The sequence below is a fragment of the Ipomoea nil genome, unplaced genomic scaffold, assembly GCF_001879475.1.
Source record: "Ipomoea nil cultivar Tokyo-kokei standard unplaced genomic scaffold, Asagao_1.1 scaffold3142, whole genome shotgun sequence".
In the NCBI taxonomy this organism is placed as follows: domain Eukaryota; kingdom Viridiplantae; phylum Streptophyta; class Magnoliopsida; order Solanales; family Convolvulaceae; genus Ipomoea; species Ipomoea nil.
The window spans coordinates 491,839-516,440 of NW_017619570.1; the positions used below are offsets into that span (position 1 = coordinate 491,839).

At 37.7% G+C, this 24,602-nt stretch overlaps 2 protein-coding genes across 2 annotated transcripts; both read right to left on the reverse strand.

Moving 5' to 3' along the window:
- Nucleotides 1-5,148: 5,148 nt before the first annotated feature.
- On the reverse strand, nt 5,149-6,928 carry LOC109166974 (uncharacterized mitochondrial protein AtMg00810-like). Its single transcript, XM_019315873.1, has 3 exons — nt 6,824-6,928; nt 5,715-6,679; nt 5,149-5,404 (listed from the first exon to the last, which is right to left on the reverse strand). Exons 1-3 carry the CDS (start codon nt 6,926-6,928, stop codon nt 5,149-5,151), a joined length of 1,326 nt encoding a protein of 441 aa, XP_019171418.1.
- Nucleotides 6,929-22,403: 15,475 nt separating this feature from the next.
- On the reverse strand, nt 22,404-24,038 carry LOC109166975. The gene has a single exon (XM_019315874.1). It carries the CDS (start codon nt 24,036-24,038, stop codon nt 22,404-22,406), a length of 1,635 nt encoding a protein of 544 aa, XP_019171419.1.
- Between the last annotated feature and the right edge of the window lie 564 nt (nt 24,039-24,602).

The window sequence follows — 24,602 nt, forward strand, 5'->3', positions numbered from 1 at the left end:
ACAATGTTTCCCAAAAACCCTCTTCTGGAACGAGAAGCTTTCATGAGAACAAGAGAGCCTTTGATGACTTTCAGAACTCCACCTTCAACTATGTACTTGCACCCCAGACTTTCCAAGGTTCCCAAGGATATCAGATTGCGTTTCAAATCAGGAATATACCGAACATTGGTAAGAGTCTTGATAACGTTATCATGAGTTTTAATCTGAACACTTCCAATTCCACTAACCTTGCATTGGGTATCATTACCCAGCAAGACAACATCACCATCAACCGGTTCCAGATACAGTCTTCGTGAGGACACATGTGGAATGCACAACCAGAGTCCAGAATCCACTCGGTTTCACTCTGTTTGCAACCGGAGCTGACAGATAACATAACATCGCCTTCTGAATCACTTTCAACAACACTAGCTTCAGCGGACTTTTCTCTCTCTTGCTTGTTTTTCAACTTAAAGCATTCAGTCACATCATGACCATGATTCTTGCAGTACTTGCAGGATTTGTTGGACTTACGTCCTTTGGACTTGGATCTAGAATTTTTATTGCTACTCCCTGATTCAAGTGAACGTCCCCTTACAGTCAAGCATTCACCTTTATCCTCAGACTTAATTTCAAAGTCAAACTTTTCTTTGGACAATAGGTTTGACTTAACACTGTCGAAAGTAAGGGTATCACTACTATTACCATATAGCATAATTTCTTTGAAATGCTTGTATGATTTAGGCAGAGACACAAGCAATAAAACAGCACGATCCTCATCGTCAATTATGACATCAATATTTTCCAAGTCCAATAAAATAGAATTGAATTCATCCAAGTGAGATTTAATAGAAGTACCTTCCGTCATACGGATTGTGTACAGACGCTCCTTCAGACATAGCGTGTTCGCCAGAGTCTTGGCCATGTAAAGTGTATCCAACTTGGACCATAAATCTGACGCAGTCGTCTCACTTACTACCTCACGAGAACCTCTTTAGACAGGCACAAAAGAATGGTTGAATGTGCCTTGTCATCCAAATCTTCCCAAGTTTCATCTGTCATCCTCACAATAATTATTTAATAACTTGAATTATTTTGAATCTTGGCTTCTTGTTGCTTTAAAGCCTTCTTTTAGTTAAGCCTAATGCTTCGTAACCTAACAATTAAACCTTGCTTTCACATGTTCAGAAAAATGTTTTACCCCCCATTCAGTATTGATCCTGAGCTCCACTTTATATAATTCGCAACCTAAGCTCATAGTTTTGTTTTCATCTTGATTCTCACATGTGTCAATCATTACAGGGTGTTTGGTTGAATGTAATTGAGTTGTAATTAAATTGCAATTCAATGAAGACCTCAATATTTACATTGTTTGGTTGGACGGAATTGCAATTTCACTGAATTGCAATTCTCTCCTTTTGTTGAATTGTAATTCATGATTCCCGTGAATTGCAATTCAAATGCTTGTGGGAAAGGAAAAAATATAAGAAATGACAAAAGTATCATTGGTTATTATTATTATTGTTATTATTATTGTTATTATTATTATTATTATTATTATTATTATTATTATTATTATTATTATTATTATTATTATTATTATTATTACTATTATTACTATTATTACTATTATTACTATTATTATTATTATTATTATTATTATTATTATTTGGTACGTAGGGAATACCCCGACCGACATACCTTCGTCTCTTATTCTTGTTTATGTAGGTTACAGGTCGGACTTTCTTAGAAGAACCCGGTCGGTTCCCGACCGAGCATCACCCGACCGAGGTCCTCGAATCCCGATCGATAGCCCTTAGGCGAGAGAGCCGAGAAGAGACACGTGGCAGCACTACGCGTTAACAGGCAGGGCTCCCGGGAGGACGACACGTGGTTGCTACGTGGGTGACATGCCGAACGGCCGGACTTGTGTCTCCGGCATAGTGGCTATAAATACCCGCAGTTGCAACAGTGTGAGGGACTTTTGGACGATCGATAGGCTATTCTCAGAGCATCCCGACCGCAGTCAGTCGGCCCTCGAAATAGCCATTGTAGATTGTATTTAGGTCCTTACCCTTGATCAATAAAAGAGTTTATTTGCTTTGATTGGTCATGAGTTAGTATATTTACCGCTTACGTGGGAATTAACACTATTATTATTATTATTATTATTATTATTATTATTATTATTATTATTATTATTATTATTATTATTATTATTAGTATTATTAATTGTTGTTATTGTTGTTATTGTTATTATTGTTGTTATTGTTGTTATAGTTGTTGTTGTTGTTGTTGTTATTGTTGTTGTTGTTGTTGTTGTTATTGTTGTTGTTGTTATTGTTGTTATTGTTGTTGTTATTATTATTATTATTATTATTATTATTATTATTACTATTATTATTATTATTATTATTGTTATTATTATTATTATTATTATTGTTGTTGTTGTTATTATTATTATTATTATTATTATTATTATTGTTATTATTATTATTATTGTTATTATTATTATTATTATTATTGTTGTTATTATTGTTTTTATTGTTGTTGTTGTTGTTGTTATTGTTATTATTGTTATTATTGTTATTATTATTATTATTATTATTATTAGTATTATTATTATTATTATTATTATTATTATTATTATTTGGTACGTAGGGAATACCCCGACCGACAAGAACTCTCTGATTGCAACCTTATCCCGAACAAAATGGTAATCAATCTCAACATGCTTGTACCAATAATATAATACTACTAACATTTACAACCTACTTAAACTCAAATGCAGAATTGGATATCATTCCCCTCACAAATTTAAACATATATTCTTCCAAGTTTCTTTCTTAGAATACATTCTCTAAACCACTAACTTCCTCTCTTTGTTTTTTTTTTTTAATTATTTTATTTTTATTTTTATTTTTTATGAAAGAAAACACTTCCGCCTCTAAGTCATCCGAGTTCACCAAACTCCTTTAAACTTCTTCACAATGTACACAATCAACTTCAATAACATCCTGAATATTAAATAGCCATCCAACTTCTACTCCGTTTGTGGTGGGATGTGAAATTTCAAAAAAAGCCACATAATAAACAGATGTTTAATGCCAAAGTTACTGAAAGTTTGAATTGTCTACGTTTAAAACAATTGAATGACAAAATTTCTTAAAATTGACAATTGAGGACAAAATTGCATAACAATACATAAGTGAAGGATTAAAAGTCTGATTTTCCATAATAACAACAACAACAACAACAACAACAAGAGGACATTTTATTTTGAGTTAATCACCATTTTACTCCCTCAATTGTTTCCCAATTATGAATATAGTTCATAGTTTTCAATTTCAATCAATTTAATCATTGAATTGTTTAAAATTTCGTCAATTAAACCCTTTTAGGAACCAAAATGGTAATTTCCACATTTGTAAAATTTCGTCAATTTGGTCATTGAAAGGGTTTAATTGACAAAATTTTAAACAATTCTAGAATCAAATTAATTTAAATTGAAAACTATGAACTATATTGACAATTGAGAAACAATTGAGGGACTAAAATGTTGATTTTTCCTTTTATTTTTATATATCATTATTATAACAATCAAATTAGTGTAAACAAAAGAAACTGATGGCATTTCTTTATATTCTTTGTTTTTTTTTCTTTTTAAAAAAACAAAATTTTTACAACTCTTTTCTCTTTTGTGGTAAGAAATACTCGTAAAATATAATAAGATTTACTTAATTTGATTTTTTTTTCTTCTTTTCAATCATTAAAAAAATTTGATAATATTATTTTTTGATCATCACCCTAAAAAATATGGATGTCATATTAGAATTGTCCTAATAATGACTTTGCTTCATTTTGCTTAAATCAAACATTGTCCTATGTAGCACACATTTTAATTTTCGATTCGAAAACTATATTGCTCCCATTAGAATACATTTTTTTGTTTTTTGGGAAGAAATGGGAGGGGATGACCATGAAAATCTAGTTACTACTCTTAAGAGTAGTCAACAAAACACTATCATTCACCAGAAAATCTCTAATGCTATCTGGGGGAGCATTAAACTCGATTTAGTCGCACTGCCCTCGAGGAGCAGCCTTGGCCAACCAGTCAACTGCGCTATTGAACTCGCGAGGTGAATAGTCAATCTTAGCCACCCAGTCCTTAGTGAGCCATTCCTTGCACAACATCGTGATATGGTCACACGAACCCAATGGCTCAGGGCCCTTATTGAGCCCGTTCACAACTTGAAGAGAATCGCTGAAGATATGCAGCTTCTTCGTACCAGTAGCCCACGCCCATTGAAGACCCATATATTCCATTGCACTGTTCGTCTTCGTTGTGCAGCTGAAGCCCCCAATCTAGGTAAATTATGCCGTGGAAACGTGTTCACCATGCTTGGTGAACACGGTCCCAAACGGCATCGTTTTTACCGGAAAAAAAAAATTTAGTTAATGTGCTGTTAACGACGTTTTGCATTCTATGTTCAGATTATGAATTTACATTTATTAAATTATGAATTTTTTGTTATGAGCTTATAAATTTATAGTTATGTAATTATGAATTTTCTGTACATTCATAATCTCATAACAGAAAATTCATAATCTCATAACAGAAAATTCATAATTTTATAACAGAAAATTCATAATCTGATAAAAGAAAATTCATAATTTCATAACTGCACATTCATAAATCCACGCATGCACATTCATAATTTATGAGTGTTGAAGAAACTTGCGCGAAGAGGAAGTGAAACCCCAAAATGTTAATATGAAGAAGAAAAGTCGCGTTGTTAATTAAAAAAAAAAATAGTGGAAGATAACTGTGCCGGTAGACACCGTTACTGTTTGGGACTGTGTTCACCATGGATGGTGAACACGGTTCCATGGCATAACGATTGCCCAATATAGTAGTCGCCATCATGAGTGCGCGTGACACACCACCACATCCCGTAAAAAAAATTATTTTTGGCCCCTTGAGGTAAAAGAACTACCCAGATTTTAGTCGCTTGATGCAACCTCTGATGCAGTGTTCAACATCTTCTTCCGGCTCGTTGCAGTTGGGACATTATATTGCGAAGAACTGGTGAATCCTCTACGTCGCCTTTCATAGTTTGTTATTAGTCTTTTATGTTTAACAAGCCAGATGAATTGAATGCACAGATTCTATTGGGGACCTTCAGTCTCCAAATCGCACTCCAACTCTCCACAAGCAGATGAAACGGAAAAGCGCCCATTGCTCTCCGGGCTCCAGAAGATATTATCATTCACTCCATCGCTTCTCCGAACCCCTTCAAGCATAATTGGGTTTGGCATCGCAAATTCCTTTCCAAAGATTAGATCCTTCAAGCAGAATTGTGTCCACTTTTCAATCAAAGACGTAAACAAGTTCTGAGTCACTCTACCGTGGATGGACGGAACACTGTGGAAAACTCAATTGCTCATGAGTGTAAAAGTGATAATCAGAGAAAGGAGGATGGTGTGCATTATTGATGAATTGAGAAGAGTACAAAGCTTAGCTTGAAAAGGAAAGAGAACCACTGTTATATACAAACTGCAGTGGCAGTTATAACAGAAATGGGAAGGGGAGAAAAGACAATAAAGTCCTCCTTGATTGAGAGCATCCATCATCAACTAAGTATGCTGAGTATGCTTCATCACCCCCCCCCCCCCCCCCGTAAGCTGGAGCATGAACATCTTGAAGGCCCAGCTTAGAGTGGAAGTTGTCAAACAGCAATATTGGCAGTGCCTTGGTGAAGCCATCAGCAAGCTGTTTTTGTGAAGGAACTGACATTAGCTTTATAATCCCTTCATACACTTTCTGCTTAACAACATGACAATCTATCTCAATATGTTTAGTTATTTCATGAAAGACATGATTCTCCCCAATAGCAATTGCAGATTTGTTATCACAAAATAGAGTAGCGGGGCTGTTAGGCTTGACTTTCAGATCTGCAAGCAAATATAAGAGCCATTGGACCTCACAAACAGTGGATGCTAGGGCCCTATACTCAGCTTCAGAAGATGATCTAGAGACAGTAGCTTGTTTCTTTGTCTTCCAAGAGATTAAGGACTTGCCAAGATAAATGGAATAGCCTGTAACAGACTTTCTGGTTTCTGCACAAGTAGCCCAATCAGAATCAGAGAACCCTTGTAGCTTTATTTGAGAGTTTGCTGGATAAAACATCCCTTTTCTAGGAGACCCTTTCAAGTACCTCAACACTCTGTGAGCAGCCATAAGATGAGTGTTTCTAGGCTTGTCAACATACTGGCTTAACTGCTGAACTGCATATGTGATTTCAGGTCTGGTGTTTGTCAAGTATAACAGCTTCCCAACCAGTGTTCTATAAACTTCTGGCTTATCAAGTGGTGTTCCCTCAAGAGAACTGAGTTTCTGGCCTGCAGTAATGGGAGTCTTTGCAGGTTTAGCATCCATGAAGCCATACTCCTTTAGGATTTCTAAGGTGTATTTTCTTTGGCAAATGTTGAGACCATTAGTAGATCTGAATGCTTCAATCCCCAGAAAGTAATTCAGATGTCCAAGATCTTTGATCTTGAATGTCTTATCCAAGAACTGTTTCAATCTATCAATCTGTGATGAGTCTGTCCCTGCAACCAATATGTCATCTACATAGATGAGAAGAGCCATAAATGAAGTGTCTGATGCTTTGGTAAACAGAGATGGATCTGCTGTGGACTGTTGGAAACCATTATCTTGCAATGCCTTAGTCAATTTAGCATTCCACTACCTGCTAGCCTGTTTTAGGCCATATAAAGATCTAAGCAACTTGCAAACTTGGTGCTTATTATTTTGAAAACCATGGGGTGAAATCATGTATACTTCCTCATCTAGATCTCCATGCAAAAATGCATTATTGATGTCTAATTGTTGGATGTCCCATCCTTTTGCAACTGCCACAGCTAGGAAGGTTCTAATTGTTGTCATTCTAGCCACAGGAGAAAATGTTTCAACATAGTCCACTCCTAGCTGCTGAGTGTCCCTTTGCCACCAATCTAGCCTTGTGTCTTTCTATGGAACCATCAGCTCTATGTTTCACCTTGTACACCCATTTGCAACCAATTGGGGTTTTTCCTGGTGGTAGGTCTGTAAGCACCCAAGTTTTATTTTCAACCAATGCATTTATTTCACATTGCATTGCTTTCCTCCATGCCTCTTCTTTAACTGCTTCATTATATGACTGTGGCTCTTGTGCGGTCAGAATGGAGGTTGCACAGACCCTATGGCTTGGGATAGGCCCTCATAGGATATCACCTTGTTGATTGAGTGTGGCGATGACCTGCTGTGGTAACTGCCTGTACTCAATGAATGGCAATAGTAATCTTGCAACCTTGCAGGTATGTGTCTTGTTCTTTCTGATCTTCTTGGTTCTGAGTGTAACCTTGCAGGTACATCTATTTGAACTGCTCCATCTTGTATCATTGTGTTACCATGTTAGGAATATATTGTATAAGTTTTGATGAGCCAAATGTATTTTGTAGACCCCAATTTTATTTCATTTGAGTCAGTTCTGGTTCACAAAGTATAGTGCACCACTGCCATGAAGCTTACATGAAGTCTACGTGAAAGCAGTTTGAAGGAAGAATAAATGAAAGCGGGATCATAGCTTAACACATTTATGAAGCATCAAGTCACCAAAGGTTGAGATGGTAGAAGACTTGTTGAAGCATGCCTAATGTGAGATGATCTACAGTTTGATTCCTATTGGAAGCACATTTGGTGTAAAGATGAATTGCTATCGTGAAGTAGCAATATCATGATAGTATTACTATCATGAAAGAACAATTTTATATCATGATAGTTAAAATTATCGGATGATGATGTCACTACTATCGGGTGATGACGTCACAGTGTGGTATGGCTAGTGGAGAACACGTCGAAGAGACAAGACAAAAGAATTTAAGTCTTGGATTATATCAATGGGTTACTTAGCCGAGATGGAAGAAGCCTTACCAAGCAAAGCAAATGGTCCACAATTCGATTCCCACCTGAAGCAATTTTATGAAAACATGATATTGGTCCATGATATAAAATGAAACATGATATCTGGTCCATGATACAAGGTGGAACATAATAGCTAGCTCATGATATGAAATGGAACATGATATATATAGTCCATGATACAAGGTGGAACATGATATATACTCCATGATACACTATTGGGACATGACATCATCAAAAGGAGCTATGACATCATGATAGAATTAGACAGAAACATTTTTTTGAAGCTCTGTTTCTGCAGAAGAAGTCGAAGGAGAAGAAGAAGCTGATATACGAAGGAAATCTTTTTAATACTCAAGCAAGAATCAGCAGATAAATTATTTGATCAACTTGGCACATCAGATCAATAATTCAACAAAAGTCATGCCAGAGAAATTCAAATTTGGAGGCTACCCATTCCAAGGAAAAGCTTTGTCAGATTAAAGAGGAGCAACGACAAATTTATTCAAATCTTCTGACAGACGGCGAAATGACTTTGCAGACCAAGTTGGCAAAATTATTTGATCAACTACAATTCAAAATGGACGATCAAGATCGAAAGTTGATCAACGGGCAAATAGTTTTCATTGGCTATAAAATGCCCAAGCAGACTTGAAAACAAGCACGGATTTACAAAAAACGAATTCTACAATCATCAAGTGGTATATTGAGCTATATAAGATAGAATTCAAGTCTGAGAGAAGAAATCTTTGTATTTCATTGTAAATCTTCTACTGAGTGTAGAAAAGGGGTAGAGTAACTGGAGAGAGTGAAAAACCCAGTTGGAGTGTAGCTTTGTGCATAACACTCAGTTGTAAAGGGTAGAGTAACAAGGGGAACTTGTGAAAACCCGGTGAGAGCGTAGCTTTGTGCGTAGTTCTCGTGGTGTAGGAGTACAGCTTGGTGCGAAGTACTCGGGAAGGCGAAGTAACAAGAGGAGCTTGCGAAAAACCTTGGTGGAGTGTAGCTTTGTGCGAAGCACTCGGAGAAGTGTCGTTGGGCACTTATTCACTATTGTATCTGGGTTGATCGAAGAATAGTGAATTTCCTCCTTGAAGTGAAAGGAGAAGAGTGGACTAGGAGGATTACACCACCTCTGAACCACTATAAATCTCTCTCTCTCTATTTACTTACTGCTCATTTAATTTCGTGCATGCTTATACCAACTGTGAACTAACCCGTTACGGTTTATTGCGTATCTTTATCTGTCTGGGTTTGATAGTTTCCTCGTTTGCATGCAAGTGAAATTTTATATACATCATCCTACATCTATATTAAGTGTTTCTAACGTGATGCATGTATAGAATCTCTCTTTGAGCACTACACAATTAAAGCATAACACTTTGCTGTTACATTTTCCGCTGTGCACACTCTAAGTTGTTATACTTGTTTATGCTTGTTACTTAGAGTTGAAGTTACCAAAGTGTTGTTTGCAAAAGAAGTTGAAAAAGCGAGAGAAGTCTATTCACCCCCCCCCCCCCTCTAGACTTCTCGCCACCCTTTCGGGACCAACAAGTGGTATCAGAGCCAGGTTGTCTATTTGAGTCATTTCTTGACTGCTAGGCAGATCTCGAAACTTCAAGATGAAGGGAGATATGGTTCTCGCTCAAAATTTGCTTTTCTCACTTGATAAATTTGATGATTGGAAAATACGTATGCAGGTGCACTTATCTGCTTTAAATGACGAAATGTGGGAAGTCATCACAAATGGCCCTATCCAAATTATGGAAGCTAATACCGCTACCCCACGTGATCCAAATGCTCCACGATATATTCCAAAGCCAAAAATGGAGTGGACAAAGGAAGATAGAGGACGAAATAACTTGGACAATATTGCCAAGGACATTTTGTTCAAAACGGTCGATGACACCATATTCCCAAAGATTCGAAAGTGCACCACAGCAAAAGAAATATGGGATACTCTGATTAGTATCGGTGAACGCGACGAACAAGAAAAAGACAACAAACTAACCATTGCCATGAAGAGGTTCGAAGATTTCAAAATGCTACCAAACGAAAGCATCACCGACATGGAAGCTCGATTGATCAAAATACTTGGAGAAATCACGGATCTGGGAAAGACCATTACCCAGAAGGAAATATCGCTCAAAGTGTTACGCGGACTACCTACAAATTGGGATATGAAGGTGACCGCAATGCGCGATCATAGAGATCTAAGGACATTATCTACGGATAAACTCTTTAGTGATCTAAAGGCGTATGAGTTCGAGATGAAGACACGAAATGAAGAAGAACGTGATGAACGAACATCCGCACTGATGGCCGAACAACCTTCCTCATCAAGGTCAGTCGTAAATAAAGATTTTTTATCTGACGAACAATTTTCCTTATTTGTTAGGAAATTCAAGAAGTTCATGCGAAAGAACAAAGGATCACGACAAGGAAATTCTTTTCGAGAGAATAGAAGATCAAGAAGGGAACCGGTCGAAGATAACACAAATGTGTGTTACAATTGTAGAAAGCCTGGACATTTTATGGCCGAATGTCCACATCCCAAGGTGAACAAAAATTCGAATACTTCTAACTCTCCACAGGTTGAGTACAAGTCGAAAGAGAAGAAATTCAAAAAGGACAAATGGAAGGCACTAATAAGCGATCCGTTAGAAGCAAGTGAATCCGAAGAGTCATCTAGTGACAAGAGTGATTCATCACAAGAAGATACGGCGCTACTATGTCTAGTGGGCAAAACATCCGAACATGAGGAATGCTATATGGCGCGTGAAACCGACGAAGAGGTATCTTCTAGTTCTTTTAGTTCCTTTAGTTCCGTTGACACTTTTTTCGAGACTCAAGAATCATTTCAAAGTCTTATGGAAGATTGTCAAAAGGTCATGGACACTCATACTCAAATCAAAGAGCGCAATAATACGTTAATTCTTGAAAATGAAGAAATGTCACAAAAATTGCAAAATGCTCTAAATGAAATGAGTAATTTGAAAGCCGAAAATGTTCGACTTCAAGAAGAGTGTAAAGCTAGAGAGGTTAGAGAACATAACCTTCGGGAAGTAATCGCATCATTTACGCATTCATCCAAAATAATGGATAAAATGGTAAGCATGCAAAAACCCGCTGGAGATAAAGCCGGACTAGGCTATGATCCATCATGTTCTAAAACCCCTCAAAAGTTGACTAATTCTACTACTACTTTAATCAATAAAGTTCCAGTGGTAAAATTTGTGAAAAGTCAACATAGCACAATGAGACAAGGAGTTGGAAACAAAATTAATGCCCAGAAAATTGTTGCAAGGCCGAATCAACACAATGATATCTTGGCAAGACAACAAAATTTTAAAAGGCAAAAATTTGTATCTCAAAAGAGAACCAACGAGTCTAGTGCAATAAAACCTCATAGGAATATGGGAAGAATTCCGAGAATTGGGGCTGGGAGATTATATCCCTCAGAAGACGATTGGTCGCTTGAAGACAAACCATGGACCAAGTCCAGATTTGCTCTATTTCATAGAATCAAGCAACTATCAGCTTCCCAACCCGCACCGAATCATTATTCGAAAGTGCATTATGATTATAAAGTTTTCAATGGTTACAAATCACCTACCTACTCTTGGATCAGTGGGATCTAGGTGGATTTGGATGCCAAAAATTACTAACACAAAATGACCCAATCAAGCATGGGTACCTAAAAGTAATTAATCTTTTTTGCAGGAAGTTTGGTATTTCGATAGCGGATGCTCTCGACATATGACCGGCAATAAAGCTAGTCTAGTTGAGTTCAAAAGTATCGAAGGATCAAAAGTAGTTTTCGGTGGAAACGATCGATATGGAATGACAAAAAGGAACCGGCGCAATTGTGAAAAATGGTCTACGAATTGATGACGTATCTTATGTCGAAGGATTAAAATTTAACTTGTTTAGTACAAGTCAATTTTGCGACAAAGGATATCTCGTAGAATTCTACAAAGGCAAATGTCAAGTCAAAGACGAATCCACGAAAGAAGTCGTACTCGCCGGATCAAGAAAGAAAAACATGTATGTTGTAGTTGGGAATGGCACAGAAGGCTAAATCATTTGAATTTCAAAACCATCAACAAGCTTGCCAAAAAGAAGTTAGTCGAAGGACTACCCAATATTGTGTTCAAGAAAGATCAAGTATGTGACGCATGCCAGAAAGGAAAACAAATCAAAGCATCATTCAAAGCCAAAGCTCAAGAGTCAACATCAAGACCCTTAAGTCTACTGCACATGGATTTATTTGGTCCAGTAGACCCAGTAAGTATAAGTGGTAAGAAATATACTTTGGTTGTTGTTGATGATTTTTCTAGGTACACATGGACAATATTCATAAAGAAAAAGAGTGAAGTTGAATCAAAGTTGCCGGAGCTGCTAAAGCAACTACAAGTCGAAAAAGATATGAAGATTGCAACAATTCGAACCGATCGAGGAACCGAATTTGTGAATGGCGTGATTCAATCCTATTGCAATTCACAAGGGATTCTACACCAACTATCTGCCGCACGAACGCCGCAACAAAATGGAGTAGCTGAAAGAAGAAACAGGACACTCAAAGAAGCTGGACGTGTCATGATATCAGCCGCCGAACTACCAAAGAGATTTTGGGCAGAAGCTATCAATACGGCGTGCTATACTCAAAATCGAAGTCTAATCCACAAGTCATATAACAAAACACCATACGAATTATGGAAAGGGAGGAAACCCAACCTCACATATTTTCATACATTTGGGTGTAAATGTTTTGTACTTGTTAATGGAAAGTCCTATTTAAAGACTTTTGACGAACGTGCGAACGAAGGAATATTCTTAGGATATTCATCCACCAGCAAGGCGTATAGAATATTCAACAAATAAACCATGGTGGTAGAAGAATCGATTCACGTTGTGTTCGATGAAAATCACAACAAAAATGGCAAAGATAGTGAAGGTAATTGTGATTTAATTATTTCTAACGATATGTTGGAAGATAATGTGTTGCAGGAAGAAGAATCAAGTGATATGGGTACTCACCAAATTGAGGCAATATCCTATGTGATACCCGAAATATTACGCACACCTACAACCGAAATTGCACCCAGAATTCAAGAAGAAGGAACTCCAGTAGATGAACCCGAAGATGCAACCGTCAATAATTCACAACAAGTGGAATCACAACAAGTATTCCAACAAGAAGGAAACTCTGAGAATCCAACAAGTTTCCAACCAAATCGAAAATGGCTAAGAAGTCACACACATGACTTAGTCATTGGAAATCCAAGTGACGGAGTAAAGACGCGATCATCTACTAGGAACCAACAACAAGATGCAATGTTCTCATGCTTTCTATCACAACTGGAGCAGTGGAGCCAAAGGAAATTGACGAAGCATTAGCCGATCCAAGTTGGATAGATGCCATGCAAGAAGAATTAGATTAATTCAAGCGCAACGACGTATGGAAACTTGTTCCAAGACCAACACACCAAAATGTAATTGGCACTAAATGGGTCTTTAGGAACAAAGCAAACGAAGACGGCATCATTGTTAGGAATAAAGCAAGATTAGTTGCGAAGGGGTATTCACAAGAAGAAGGCATTGATTTTGATGAGACATTCGCCCCTGTCGCACGACTCGAAGCAATCCGGATATTCCTAGCATACGCAGCGCACAAGAATTTCATCGTATATCAAATGGACGTAAAGAGCGCATTTCCTAATGGCTTACTTGAAGAAGAAGTTTACGTCGAACAACCACCCGGTTTTGAGGTAAAAGACGTTGGTGATCAAGTCTACAAACTAAAGAAGGCATTATATGGGTTAAAACAAGCTCCGCGAGCTTGGTACGACACCTTGTCAATGTTCTTAATTAGTTGTGGATTCACCAAAGGTCTAGTCGATAAAACCCTCTTTAGAATTCAAGAAAATAATCACATTTTATTAGTACAAATTTATGTGGATGATATTATCTTTGGAAGTACTGATAAATCTTTATGTGAGAAATTTTCTAAGCACATGCAGAACAGGTTCGAGATGAGTATGATGGGAGAATTAAACTACTTTTTGGGACTGCAAGTCAAGCAACTTGAAGAAGGAATTTTCATAAATCAAGCCAAGTACACAAGAGATCTTATCAAGAAATTTGGCATAGATGGGAAATCCTCAGTCAAAATTCCCATGAGTACATCTCAAAAATTGGATAAAGATGATGAAGGAAAAGACGTCGATCAAACAATGTATCGAGGGATGATTGGATCGTTACTATACTTAACCGCAAGCAGACCAGACATATCCTACTCGGTTGGCGTATGTGCAAGATTCCAATCAAAGCCCAAAGAAAGTCATCTGATTGCAACCAAGAAGATAATTTGATATCTCAAAGGAACAATCAATGTGGGATTATGGTATCCCAAAGAAGGAGATTTTACACTAACTGGTTATTCAGATGCAGATTTTGCATGGTGTAAAATAGACCGAAAAAGTACCTCAGGGACATGCCAGTTCTTAGGGGGAAGATTGGTCTCTTGGTTCAGCAAGAAACAAAACTCCATAGCTACGAGCACAGCCGAGGCCGAATATATTGCAGCTGGGAGTTGTTGTGCACAAATTTTGTGGATGAAGCAACAATTGTTGGATTATGGGATTAAATGCGAAAATGTTAGTATTTTATGTGATAATACTAGAGCAATTGCAATAACCCAAAATCCTGTGCTCCACTCGCGAACCAAACACATCGACGTCCGACATCACTTTATACGAGACCACGTCGAGAAGAAAGATTTGAAAATCGATCATGTTCCCACAGAAAATCAAATTGCCGACATTCTCACAAAACCGTTGTGTGAATCTCGTTTTGCAACTCTAAGGCACGAAATGGGAATGATCGAAATGAGCTAAGTATTTCGAAACTTTTAAATTCAAAAAATGTGTGTACGTGATTTGCATGAAATTTGTTACCTATGTGTTCAACGTGATTTAATTTAATTAATGTGTTACAATTTTATTTGTGTACATGTTAGTAATTTCATCTTACGAACTTAGGTACGTAGAAATTGATTAATTGTTTAAAAGGGATATAAAAGTTAGGGGGAATGCATCATGATAGTAGAGGGATTATATGACTTAGGGGGAATGACCTGATGATAAGCTATGCTAAAAGTTGATAACAGTGCATGCAAATTGATTTGTCAGTCTGAATGATCAGCAGCTTTATTTTAATTTTCACCTGCTTAAGTCAATCTGATGTAATTTCTTAGAAATGTATCTGGCATCAATTTTGATCTTATCTGTTTAAATTAATTTTATTGGTCGATCAATTTTAATTCTCAGATTTATCAGATGTCGAAATTAAATTGTTAGCATGAACAGATTTATTGCACTAACAATTTTGCGTCGAAGAAATTTTTGCTCCATGAATATCTACAGGTGGCAGCGAATTAAAGCTTAATTTTTTGCGCTATGTACCCACAAATGGAGTATTAAAATCTGAGTTGGCAAATTTAAATCAGTGAAAGTTCGAAGTTGCCCTCAATTGTTCAACAATCTCTTTCTATCCACTAAAGGGTAAGATGGTAATTTTGCTAGGCAATTTATTTTGCCTCCAACAAGAGAGAAGAAGAAGAAAGAAGATCAACTCCTTCTTCCTCATTCTCACCGCCGGCCACATGCAAGAAGAAGAAGAAAAGCTTGAAAATCTCTCAATTCAATCAAACCCATCCCAAATTTCCCACAAAAATCCCTTCTACACACAAATACCCATTACCCACCCTCACCATTAACCTTGAAACCTCTCACAAACAAAAACCCACTCCCCTCAACCATTTTTTTTCGGACTGCCGAAACCCCACCCAAAAACCCCACCTCAAAATAATCCTAATTTGTGTTCTATCAAGATGGAAGGAGCTCAAAATCCAATTGGAGCCGAAGGATCGAGGAAAACAACACGGGTGATTCGCGGGATGATCTTGGACCTTGAAGATTACAACAAGTTTGTCCAAAACAGATACTTGGGGGTAAAAATCTTAACCTCTCTTGAAACTAGTGGGTTGTTGAATTTTTGCTCATTCAAGTATGATGGTTTCTATCTAAATGAAGTAGTAGAATTTTATAAACATGCATATGTCGAAAATGGTGTTATAAAATCTACTGTTGGAGGAATTGTGTTGACAATTGGGTTAGATGATGTGAGAACTAAATTTGGTTTGGAGGAGAAGTTATTGAAAGTTGAAGATCACGGTTTTGACTTGAATGATTTTTGGAGTGAAATTAGACACGAAACCGCACAAGTCGCGGCGTGTAACAATGGATTTAAGGTGATGTTGAAGCATGAATTTGGTATGCTACTAGATATTGTGCATAAGACTATTGAGTGCAAATATTCTAGTAGAAATTATTTTACAAAGAAAAATTTGCCTTTGATGCATGCCATTGTGAAAAATGTTGCCGTAGATTGGGGAAGATTTATATATGGCCGAATGGTTGATCAAGTTAGGCTAGCAAAACCATTGGTGAATGGATGGTTTCCAAATGACATTGGGTATGGTTTTGTTATTGGGGAATTGTTGAAGTCTAAAGGTGTTGCCCTATCCAAATCAAAACCCATACAAAACCAAAATTACCTATTTCGAACCCCAAACCCGGTTGATCCTTCCCTAGCCAATATCCGAAAACGAAAACCGGCAAACACATCAACACATTCCTTAACCAAAAAGCCTCTTTCTATCCGAGCATCTAGCCACGGGGAATCAAATACTCACGGGAGGGCTAGTGATGATGCTTGTAGCCATCTTCTTGTCACCCTTCCCACACCCCAAACCCGAATGAAGAAGTGATTTTACTAAGCAAGGTTGGGAGTGTAGATGACATTCCAACTTATGGGGCAAGTAGTGAGTTGTTGAAGGAATATGAACGTGTGAAAGTTTGGAGGAATTGGAGATTAAGTGATCACAATTCGGTTGCTACATCAATAGGGCCGAATACTCTAGAGTTAGAGGAGTTTGCTCTAACGTGGATTGGAACAAGAAATCTTGCTACCACGACAAGGCTATCGGTGATTAATGAATGCTTTGTTAAGAAAGTTGCCATTAGTCGGGGCAAGAAAGTGGCTCAAGAAGTTCCCGAAAATGCCGTTGAGACAATAGATGGATTTGCTCGTGATGAGATTGCCCGAGCATTGGTTATTTCAAGGGAAGAAGTACACGGCACACATGGGGAAGCATCACATTTGAAGAAGACCGAAGGTGGAAGCTTGCAAGATTTGGATCCATTTCCTTCGAATATTGGGGATGATAATCTTAGTTTTGATGCTATTTCACCTCACACGGCTACGGATGTAACAAATTCCGTGAATGAAAATTTGGAAGAAATTGTTGGTGATGAAAACCGAATGGAGGAACAAGAAAATGTGCTACAAATTGAGGTGTCACCATTGCCATTAAGTCGTGCCGAGCCAATTAATTTAGCCACTACCGAACCAATGGAGCATACACTCTTGTGTCTTGACAATGCACCATACGTGGAACCACCATCCATGCCGAGACAACCACGAGAGGAACCACACAAGGAGGTACATTCTTCATCCATTAATATTGATGCTTTGAAAGAAAATATTATTGGAGATGTACGTAAGGAAATTCAAGAATTGAGAGGAGATGTCTTTCAAGAGTTTGAGAAAGTCCAAAATCAATTTGGTAATGTTGATACCAAATTAGATGACTTTCACAAGAAAGCTTATGAAAGGGCCGAATCCTTGTTACTTGGACAAGGATTAATGCAAGGCGATATGGCCACAATGTCTACTAAGCAAGAAGAGCAAAATAGGGAAGTCTTGAAGATGTTCCTTGACTTTGGAAAGAAAGGAACGGAGTGTGAATCTAGGCTACGATTAGTGGAGAATCAATTGAAAGCTCTACTACACCAAGTTGGCGTGAACAATGATCTCTTAATTGGAGTCCAAAGGAGCCAAGACAAAGCTTCGGCGAGTTTCCAACACTATGTTGATGCTGCCGAAAAGGGGGAAAGAGCTAGAGGAGCCCCAAGCCATTTGGTGAACCACTTGATTGGACCGTCGTCACAACGGCCACTAGTTGAGCTTATTCGACCTCCAGGAGCACCGAGAGGAGCCACACCCACACCGAAGGTTCAAGGCCGAGGAAAAAGGAGGATAATGGATTATCTTGTGACCGCTCAAAGCTCGGACTTTCCTAGCCAACAAGAATGCCAAAAATCATCACCTTCAAGATCAATTTATGAAGAAAACAAATTAAAGCTTATACGAGAGTTGGAGACATTCTTTGGGCACACAAGTAACGAAATGGTGGATGGAAGATCATTTGAAGAATGCGTTGCTTGGTACCAAGCCGGAGTGTTACGGGGTGACAATATTCAAGAAGCTTATGGAAATTATGTTACCGAGCAAGTCACCGCACCATACCAACTCGAAGGAAAAGAACAAGACTTCAAGGAATTAAGGGCACACGTGAATGCCTTAATTGGCAAGAGGTAAAATTTTGAAGCCTCAATTTTTTGGTATACATAATAGCTAGCTTGTTTGAATTATGCCTTTTGGTACATAATATAAATTGCTAGCATATGGTTTATTTCTTTATTGTGTCTAGTATGTTTATTGCTTTAAAGTCTCAAGATTTTAAATTGGACTTAGTAATTGCATGTGAGGTGTATAATTGAGAAATAAAATTGAAAGGGGGAAGAAAAATTAAAAGATAAAAATCAATACGCAACCCCGCGTTATAATCTCAATATACGTTTAGGACCGTCCAAAATTAAAATCTCTAGGTCTTAAATGTGTTAAACCCGTCAAATGGCTAGTCGCAATAAAATTGGACAAAAAGATTATTTTTCAAAATTGACATAGCCAAATGACTTGGGTATAAGTTTCGGCATCATCAAAAAGGGGGAAATTGTTAGGAATATATTGTATAAGTTTTGATGAGCCAAATGTATTTTGTAGACCCCAATTTTATTTCATTTGAGTCAGTTCTGGTTCACAAAGTATAGTGCACCACTGCCATGAAGCCTACATGAAGTCTACGTGAAAGCAGTTTGAAGGAAGAATAAATGAAAACGGGATCATAGCTTAACACATTTATGAAGCATCAAATCACTAAAGGTTGAGATGGACGAGATGGTAGAAGACTTGTTGAAGCATGCCTAATGTGAGATGATCCACAGTTTGATTCTTATTGGAAGCAATTTTGGTGTAAAGATGAATTGCTATCGTGAAGTAGCAATATCAGGAGATGATGTCACAAAGAAAATATCATGATAGTAATACTATCATGAAAGAACAATTTTATATCATGATAGTTAAAATTATCGGATGATGATGTCACTACTATCGGGTGATGACGTCACAGTGTGGTATGGCTAGTGGAGAACACGTGGAAGAGACAAGACAAAAGAATTTAAGTCTTGGATTGTATCAATAGGTTACCCAACTGAGATGGAAGAAACTTTGCCAAGTAAAGCAAATGGTCCATAGTTTGATTCCCATTTGAAGCAATTTTATGAAAACATGATATCTGGTCCATGATACAAGGTGGAACATGATAGTAGTCCATGATACAAGGTGGAACATGATATATAGTCCATGATGCAAGGTGGAACATGATACACTATTGGGACATGACATCATCAAAAGGAGCTATGACATCATGATAGAATTAGACAAAAACATTCTCTTGAAGCTCTGTTTCTGCAGAAGAAGTCGAAGGAGAAGAAGAAGCTAATATACGAAGGAAATCTTTTTAATACTCAATCAAGAATCAGCAGATAAATTATTTGATCAACTTGGCACATCAGATCAATAATTCAACAAAAGTCATGCCAGAGAAATTCAAATTTGGAGGCTACCCATTCCAAGGAAAAGCTTTGTCAGATTAAAGAGGAGCAACGGCAAATTTATTCAAATCTTCTGACAGACGGCGAAATGACTTTGCAGACCAAGTTGGCAAAATTATTTAATCAACTACAATTCAAAATGGACGATCAAGATCGAAAGTTGATCAACGGGCAAATAGCTTTCATTGGCTATAAAATGCCCAAACAGACTTGAAGACAAGCACGGATTTACAAAAAACAAATTCTACAATCATCAAGTGGTATATTGAGCTATATAAGATAGAATTCAAGTCTGAGAGAAGAAATCTTTATATTTCATTGTAAATCTTCTACTGAGTGTAGAAAAGGGGTAGAGTAACTGGAGAGAGTGAAAACCCCAGTTGGAGTGTAGCTTTGTGCGTAGCACTCGGTTGTAAAGGGTAGAGTAACAAGGGGAACTTGTGAAAACCCGGTGACAGCGTAGCTTTGTGCGTAGTTCTCGTGGTGTAGGAGTACAGCTTGGTGCGAAGTACTCGGGAAGGCGGAGTAACAAGAGGAGCTTGCGAAAAACCTTGGTGGAGTGTAGCTTTGTGCGAAGCACTCGGAGAAGTGTCGTTGGGCACTTATTCACTATTGTATCTGGGTGATCGAAGAATAGTGAATTTCCTCCTTGAAGTGAAAGGAGAAGAGTGGACTAGGAGGATTACACCAACTCTGAACCACTATAAATCTCTCTCTCTATTTATTTACTGCTCATTTAATTTCGTGCATGCTTATACCAACTGTGAACTAACCTGTTACGGTTTATTGCGTATCTTTATCTGTCTGGGTTTGATAGTTCCCTCGTTTGCATACAAGTGAAATTTTATATACATCATCCTACATCTATATTAAGTGTTTCTAACGTGATGCATGTATAGAATCTCTCTTTGAGCACTACACAATTAAAGCATAACACTTTGCCGTTACATTTTCCGCTATGCACACTCTAAGTTGTTATACTTGTTTATGCTTGTTACTTAGAGTTGAAGTTACCAAAGTGTTGTTTGCAAAAGAAGTTGAAAAAGCGAGAGAAGTCTATTCACCCCCCCCCCCCTCTAGACTTCTCGCCACCCTTTCGGGACCAATAAGTGGTATCAGAGCCAGGTTGTCTATTTGAGTCATTTCTTGACTGCTAGGCAGATCTCGAAACTTCAAGATGAAGAGAGATATGGTTCTCGCTCAAAATTTGCTTTTCTCACTTGATAAATTTGATGATTGGAAAATACGTATGCAGGTGCACTTATCTGCTTTAAATGACGAAATGTGGGAAGTCATCACAAATGGCCCTATCCAAATTATGGAAGCTAATACCGCTACCCCACGTGATCCAAATGCTCCACGATATATTCCAAAGCCAAAAATGGAGTGGCCTGGACAAAGGAAGATAGAGGACGCAATAACTTGGACAATATTGCAAAGGACATTTTGTTCAAAACGGCCAATGACACCATATTCCCAAAGATTCGAAAGTGCACCACAGCAAAAGAAATATGGGATACTCTGATTAGTATCGGTGAAGGCGACGAACAAGAAAAAGACAACAAACTAACCATTGCCATGAAGAGGTTCGAAGATTTCAAAATGCTACCAAACGAAAGCATCACCGACATGGAAGCTCGATTGATCAAAATACTTGGAGAAATCACGGATCTGGGAAAGACCATTACCCAGAAGGAAATATCGCTCAAAGTGTTACGCGGACTACCTACAAATTGGGATATGAAGGTGACCGCAATGCGCGATCATAGAGATCTAAGGACATTATCTACGGATAAACTCTTTAGTGATCTAAAGGCGTATGAGTTCGAGATGAAGACACAAAATGAAGAAGAACGTGATGAACGAACATCCGCACTGATGGCCGAACAACCTTCCTCATCAAGGTCAGTCGTAAATAATGATTTTTTATCTGACGAACAATTTTCCTTATTTGTTAGGAAATTCAAGAAGTTCATGCAAAAGAACAAAGGATCACCACAAGGAAATTCTTTTCGAGAGAATAGAAGATCAAGAAGGGAACCGGTCGATGGCATGCATAACACAATAATTCCAAAATTCCATAGGTACTCCAAACTGAAATATGAGAGCCCTAGCTACATTCAAGATATGTTGATGCTTTCTTTCTGCCACCCCATTTTGTTGGGGTGTATAGACACAAGATTTCTGATGCACAATTCCCATCTCATTGCAAAAATTATTCATTGAAAACTCAGTCCCATTATCTATCCTTATGGCCTTAACCTTAGTGGAAAATTGAGTCTGAACATAGTTGTAAAAATTCTTGAACAAGGTCTTTACCTCTGATTTATTTCTCATGAGATGCAACCAAGTGAATCTACTATAATCATCCACAATTGTCAAAAAATAGTGTTCTCCATTTATAGATGCAACAGAGAATGACCCCCAGACATCCATATGTAAAAGGTCAAAGCATTTTTTATACCTGGAACTACTGATTGGAAAAACAGATCTTCTTTGTTTTGCATAATGACATGTTTCACAAACAAAATCAGATGGTTTACAGAATTGACCATCATTTGTTCCATTCAAGGATGATATCCTACTCACAGGATAATGTCCTAACCTATAATGCCATAAATGCAAAATACACCATTACATTTCATCATCTCATCAATCTGATAGTTCTTTCTCTTTGGTGGATCAGTGATCACATATAAGCCATTCCTTTGTTCAGCAAAACCATCCATCATCCCAAAAGGACCCTGAATGTTACAGGAATCAGTATTCATTATGATTTTACAGGCCCCTTGTTTGGTTAACTTGCTAGCAGAGATAATATTGAATGTGAATGAAGGAATAAACAACACATTGTTTAACACTAGGTTTAACTGCAGTCTGATATCACCTATATGTGTCACACTTACTATTCCTCCATTGGGCAATTTCACAGAAACTCCACAAACTCTGTGATACCTTTCAAAATAGTCTAATGAGCAAGTAATGTGATCAGTAGCACCTGAATCTAGAATCCATATAGCAGAAGAAGATATGACATTATTAATGTGGGGATCAGAAATGAACATGCCTTCATTAGATCCTGATTTCTTTTCATAGTTGTTCATTGTTATGGCTGCATTTGAGGAGGCTGGTTTCTCTTGGTTCTGACCATGTAATAGACTCACAAGTCTCTGGAATTGCTCAGCAGATAGCCCTATGTCCCCAATCTGATTGACAGCATTGTTCTGAGCATCTTGGCTTTGCCTGTTTCTAGACTTGTATCCTGGTATCCAACCAGGAGGATAACCATGCTTCTTAAAGCATTTCTCAACAGTATGGCCACTCATGTTGCAGTATGTGCACTTGGCCACATTCTTTCCACCATTGTTGCCAAATTTCTTCTTGTTATTTGAAGCAGAGAAGGCCACAGTTCCACTGTCTTCTGTGGACTGTCCTTGAGTGTTCTGGACTGCATTGGATTGAACCACTTCAGTGTTCCTTTGATTGAGAGATCCATTTATTTTCCTTTCCACTTTCAGAGCCATATTAAGGACTTTCTCCATGGTTGGGATTGGATCCATGATTAGGACTCCTGATTTTATAGATTCAAACTCATCATTCAATCCCTCTAAGAACCTGATAACCTGATCATCCTCTTTCTCCTTTTGTATCTTGCTTAGCAGCTTGCATGAACATCTAGGGTTACATTCACACACTGGCAGAGGCCTCATTGCCTTCATCTGCTCCCATAGAGCATTGCACTTTATAAAATATTCATTTATAGAGTTGTTACCTTGAGTATTCTTGTATATTTCATTCTGCAGTTCAGCTATCCTATGTGGATCAGTTTGTGAGTATCTATCTCTGAGCTTGATCCAAATATCTTCTGCCTTCTCATAATAGAGGACTGTCTCAGCGATGGTGGAGTTAACGGATCTAAGGATCCACGGACACACAATTTTGTTGCATCTGGTCCAGGTAGCAAATCTGGAGTCTGACTGTTCTGGACAAGGTACTGAGCCATCAACTAGACCAAACTTGTTCTTCACTTGCAAGGCTATCTTCATAGATCTGCTCCATGAAGCATAGTTGAGCTCCGTCAGAGGAGGAGAAACGAGAATCAGGTTAGGATTCTCAGTCACGTGAAGGTAGATTGGATCATTGACTTCATCTCCTCGCAGATTCGGACCTTGACTCGCCGTGTTCTGATTTGGAGATGTGTTTCCGATTCCGGCTGAATTAGTTCCGGTGTTCATCGTTATGACGGCAGCGTAGCTTCGGCGAAGCTCTGATACCATGTGGAAAACTCAATTACTCATGAGTGTAAAAGTGATAATCAGAGAAAGGAGGATGGTGTGCATTATTGATGAATTGAGAAGAGTACAAAGCTTAGCTTGAAAAGGAAAGAGAACCACTGTTATATACAAACTGCAGTCGCAGTTATAACAGAAATGGGAAGGAGAGAAAAGACAATAAAGTCCTCCTTGATTGAGAGCATCCATCATCAACTAAGTATTCTGAGTATGCTTCATCAAACACCCAAGTACACAACAATTACTATGTCAAAATATCAAAAAGAGTTCACATGTAACTAAAATTGAGGTATCTCAATAAAAAATACAAGAAAAACTTATGAATCCATACACTATAGTTTCATTGCATAACTTTTAAGTTTTCTTCTGAATGTTCAAGATAGAACTTTGAGCATCTTCTAAAGGATTTTAGAAGGAATGATATTTGAATAAGATTTTCAAGATCTCTTCATGGTGATCTCTAAATAAGCTTCAAAACTTTGCAAGATGTCTTCATAAGTTTTAAAT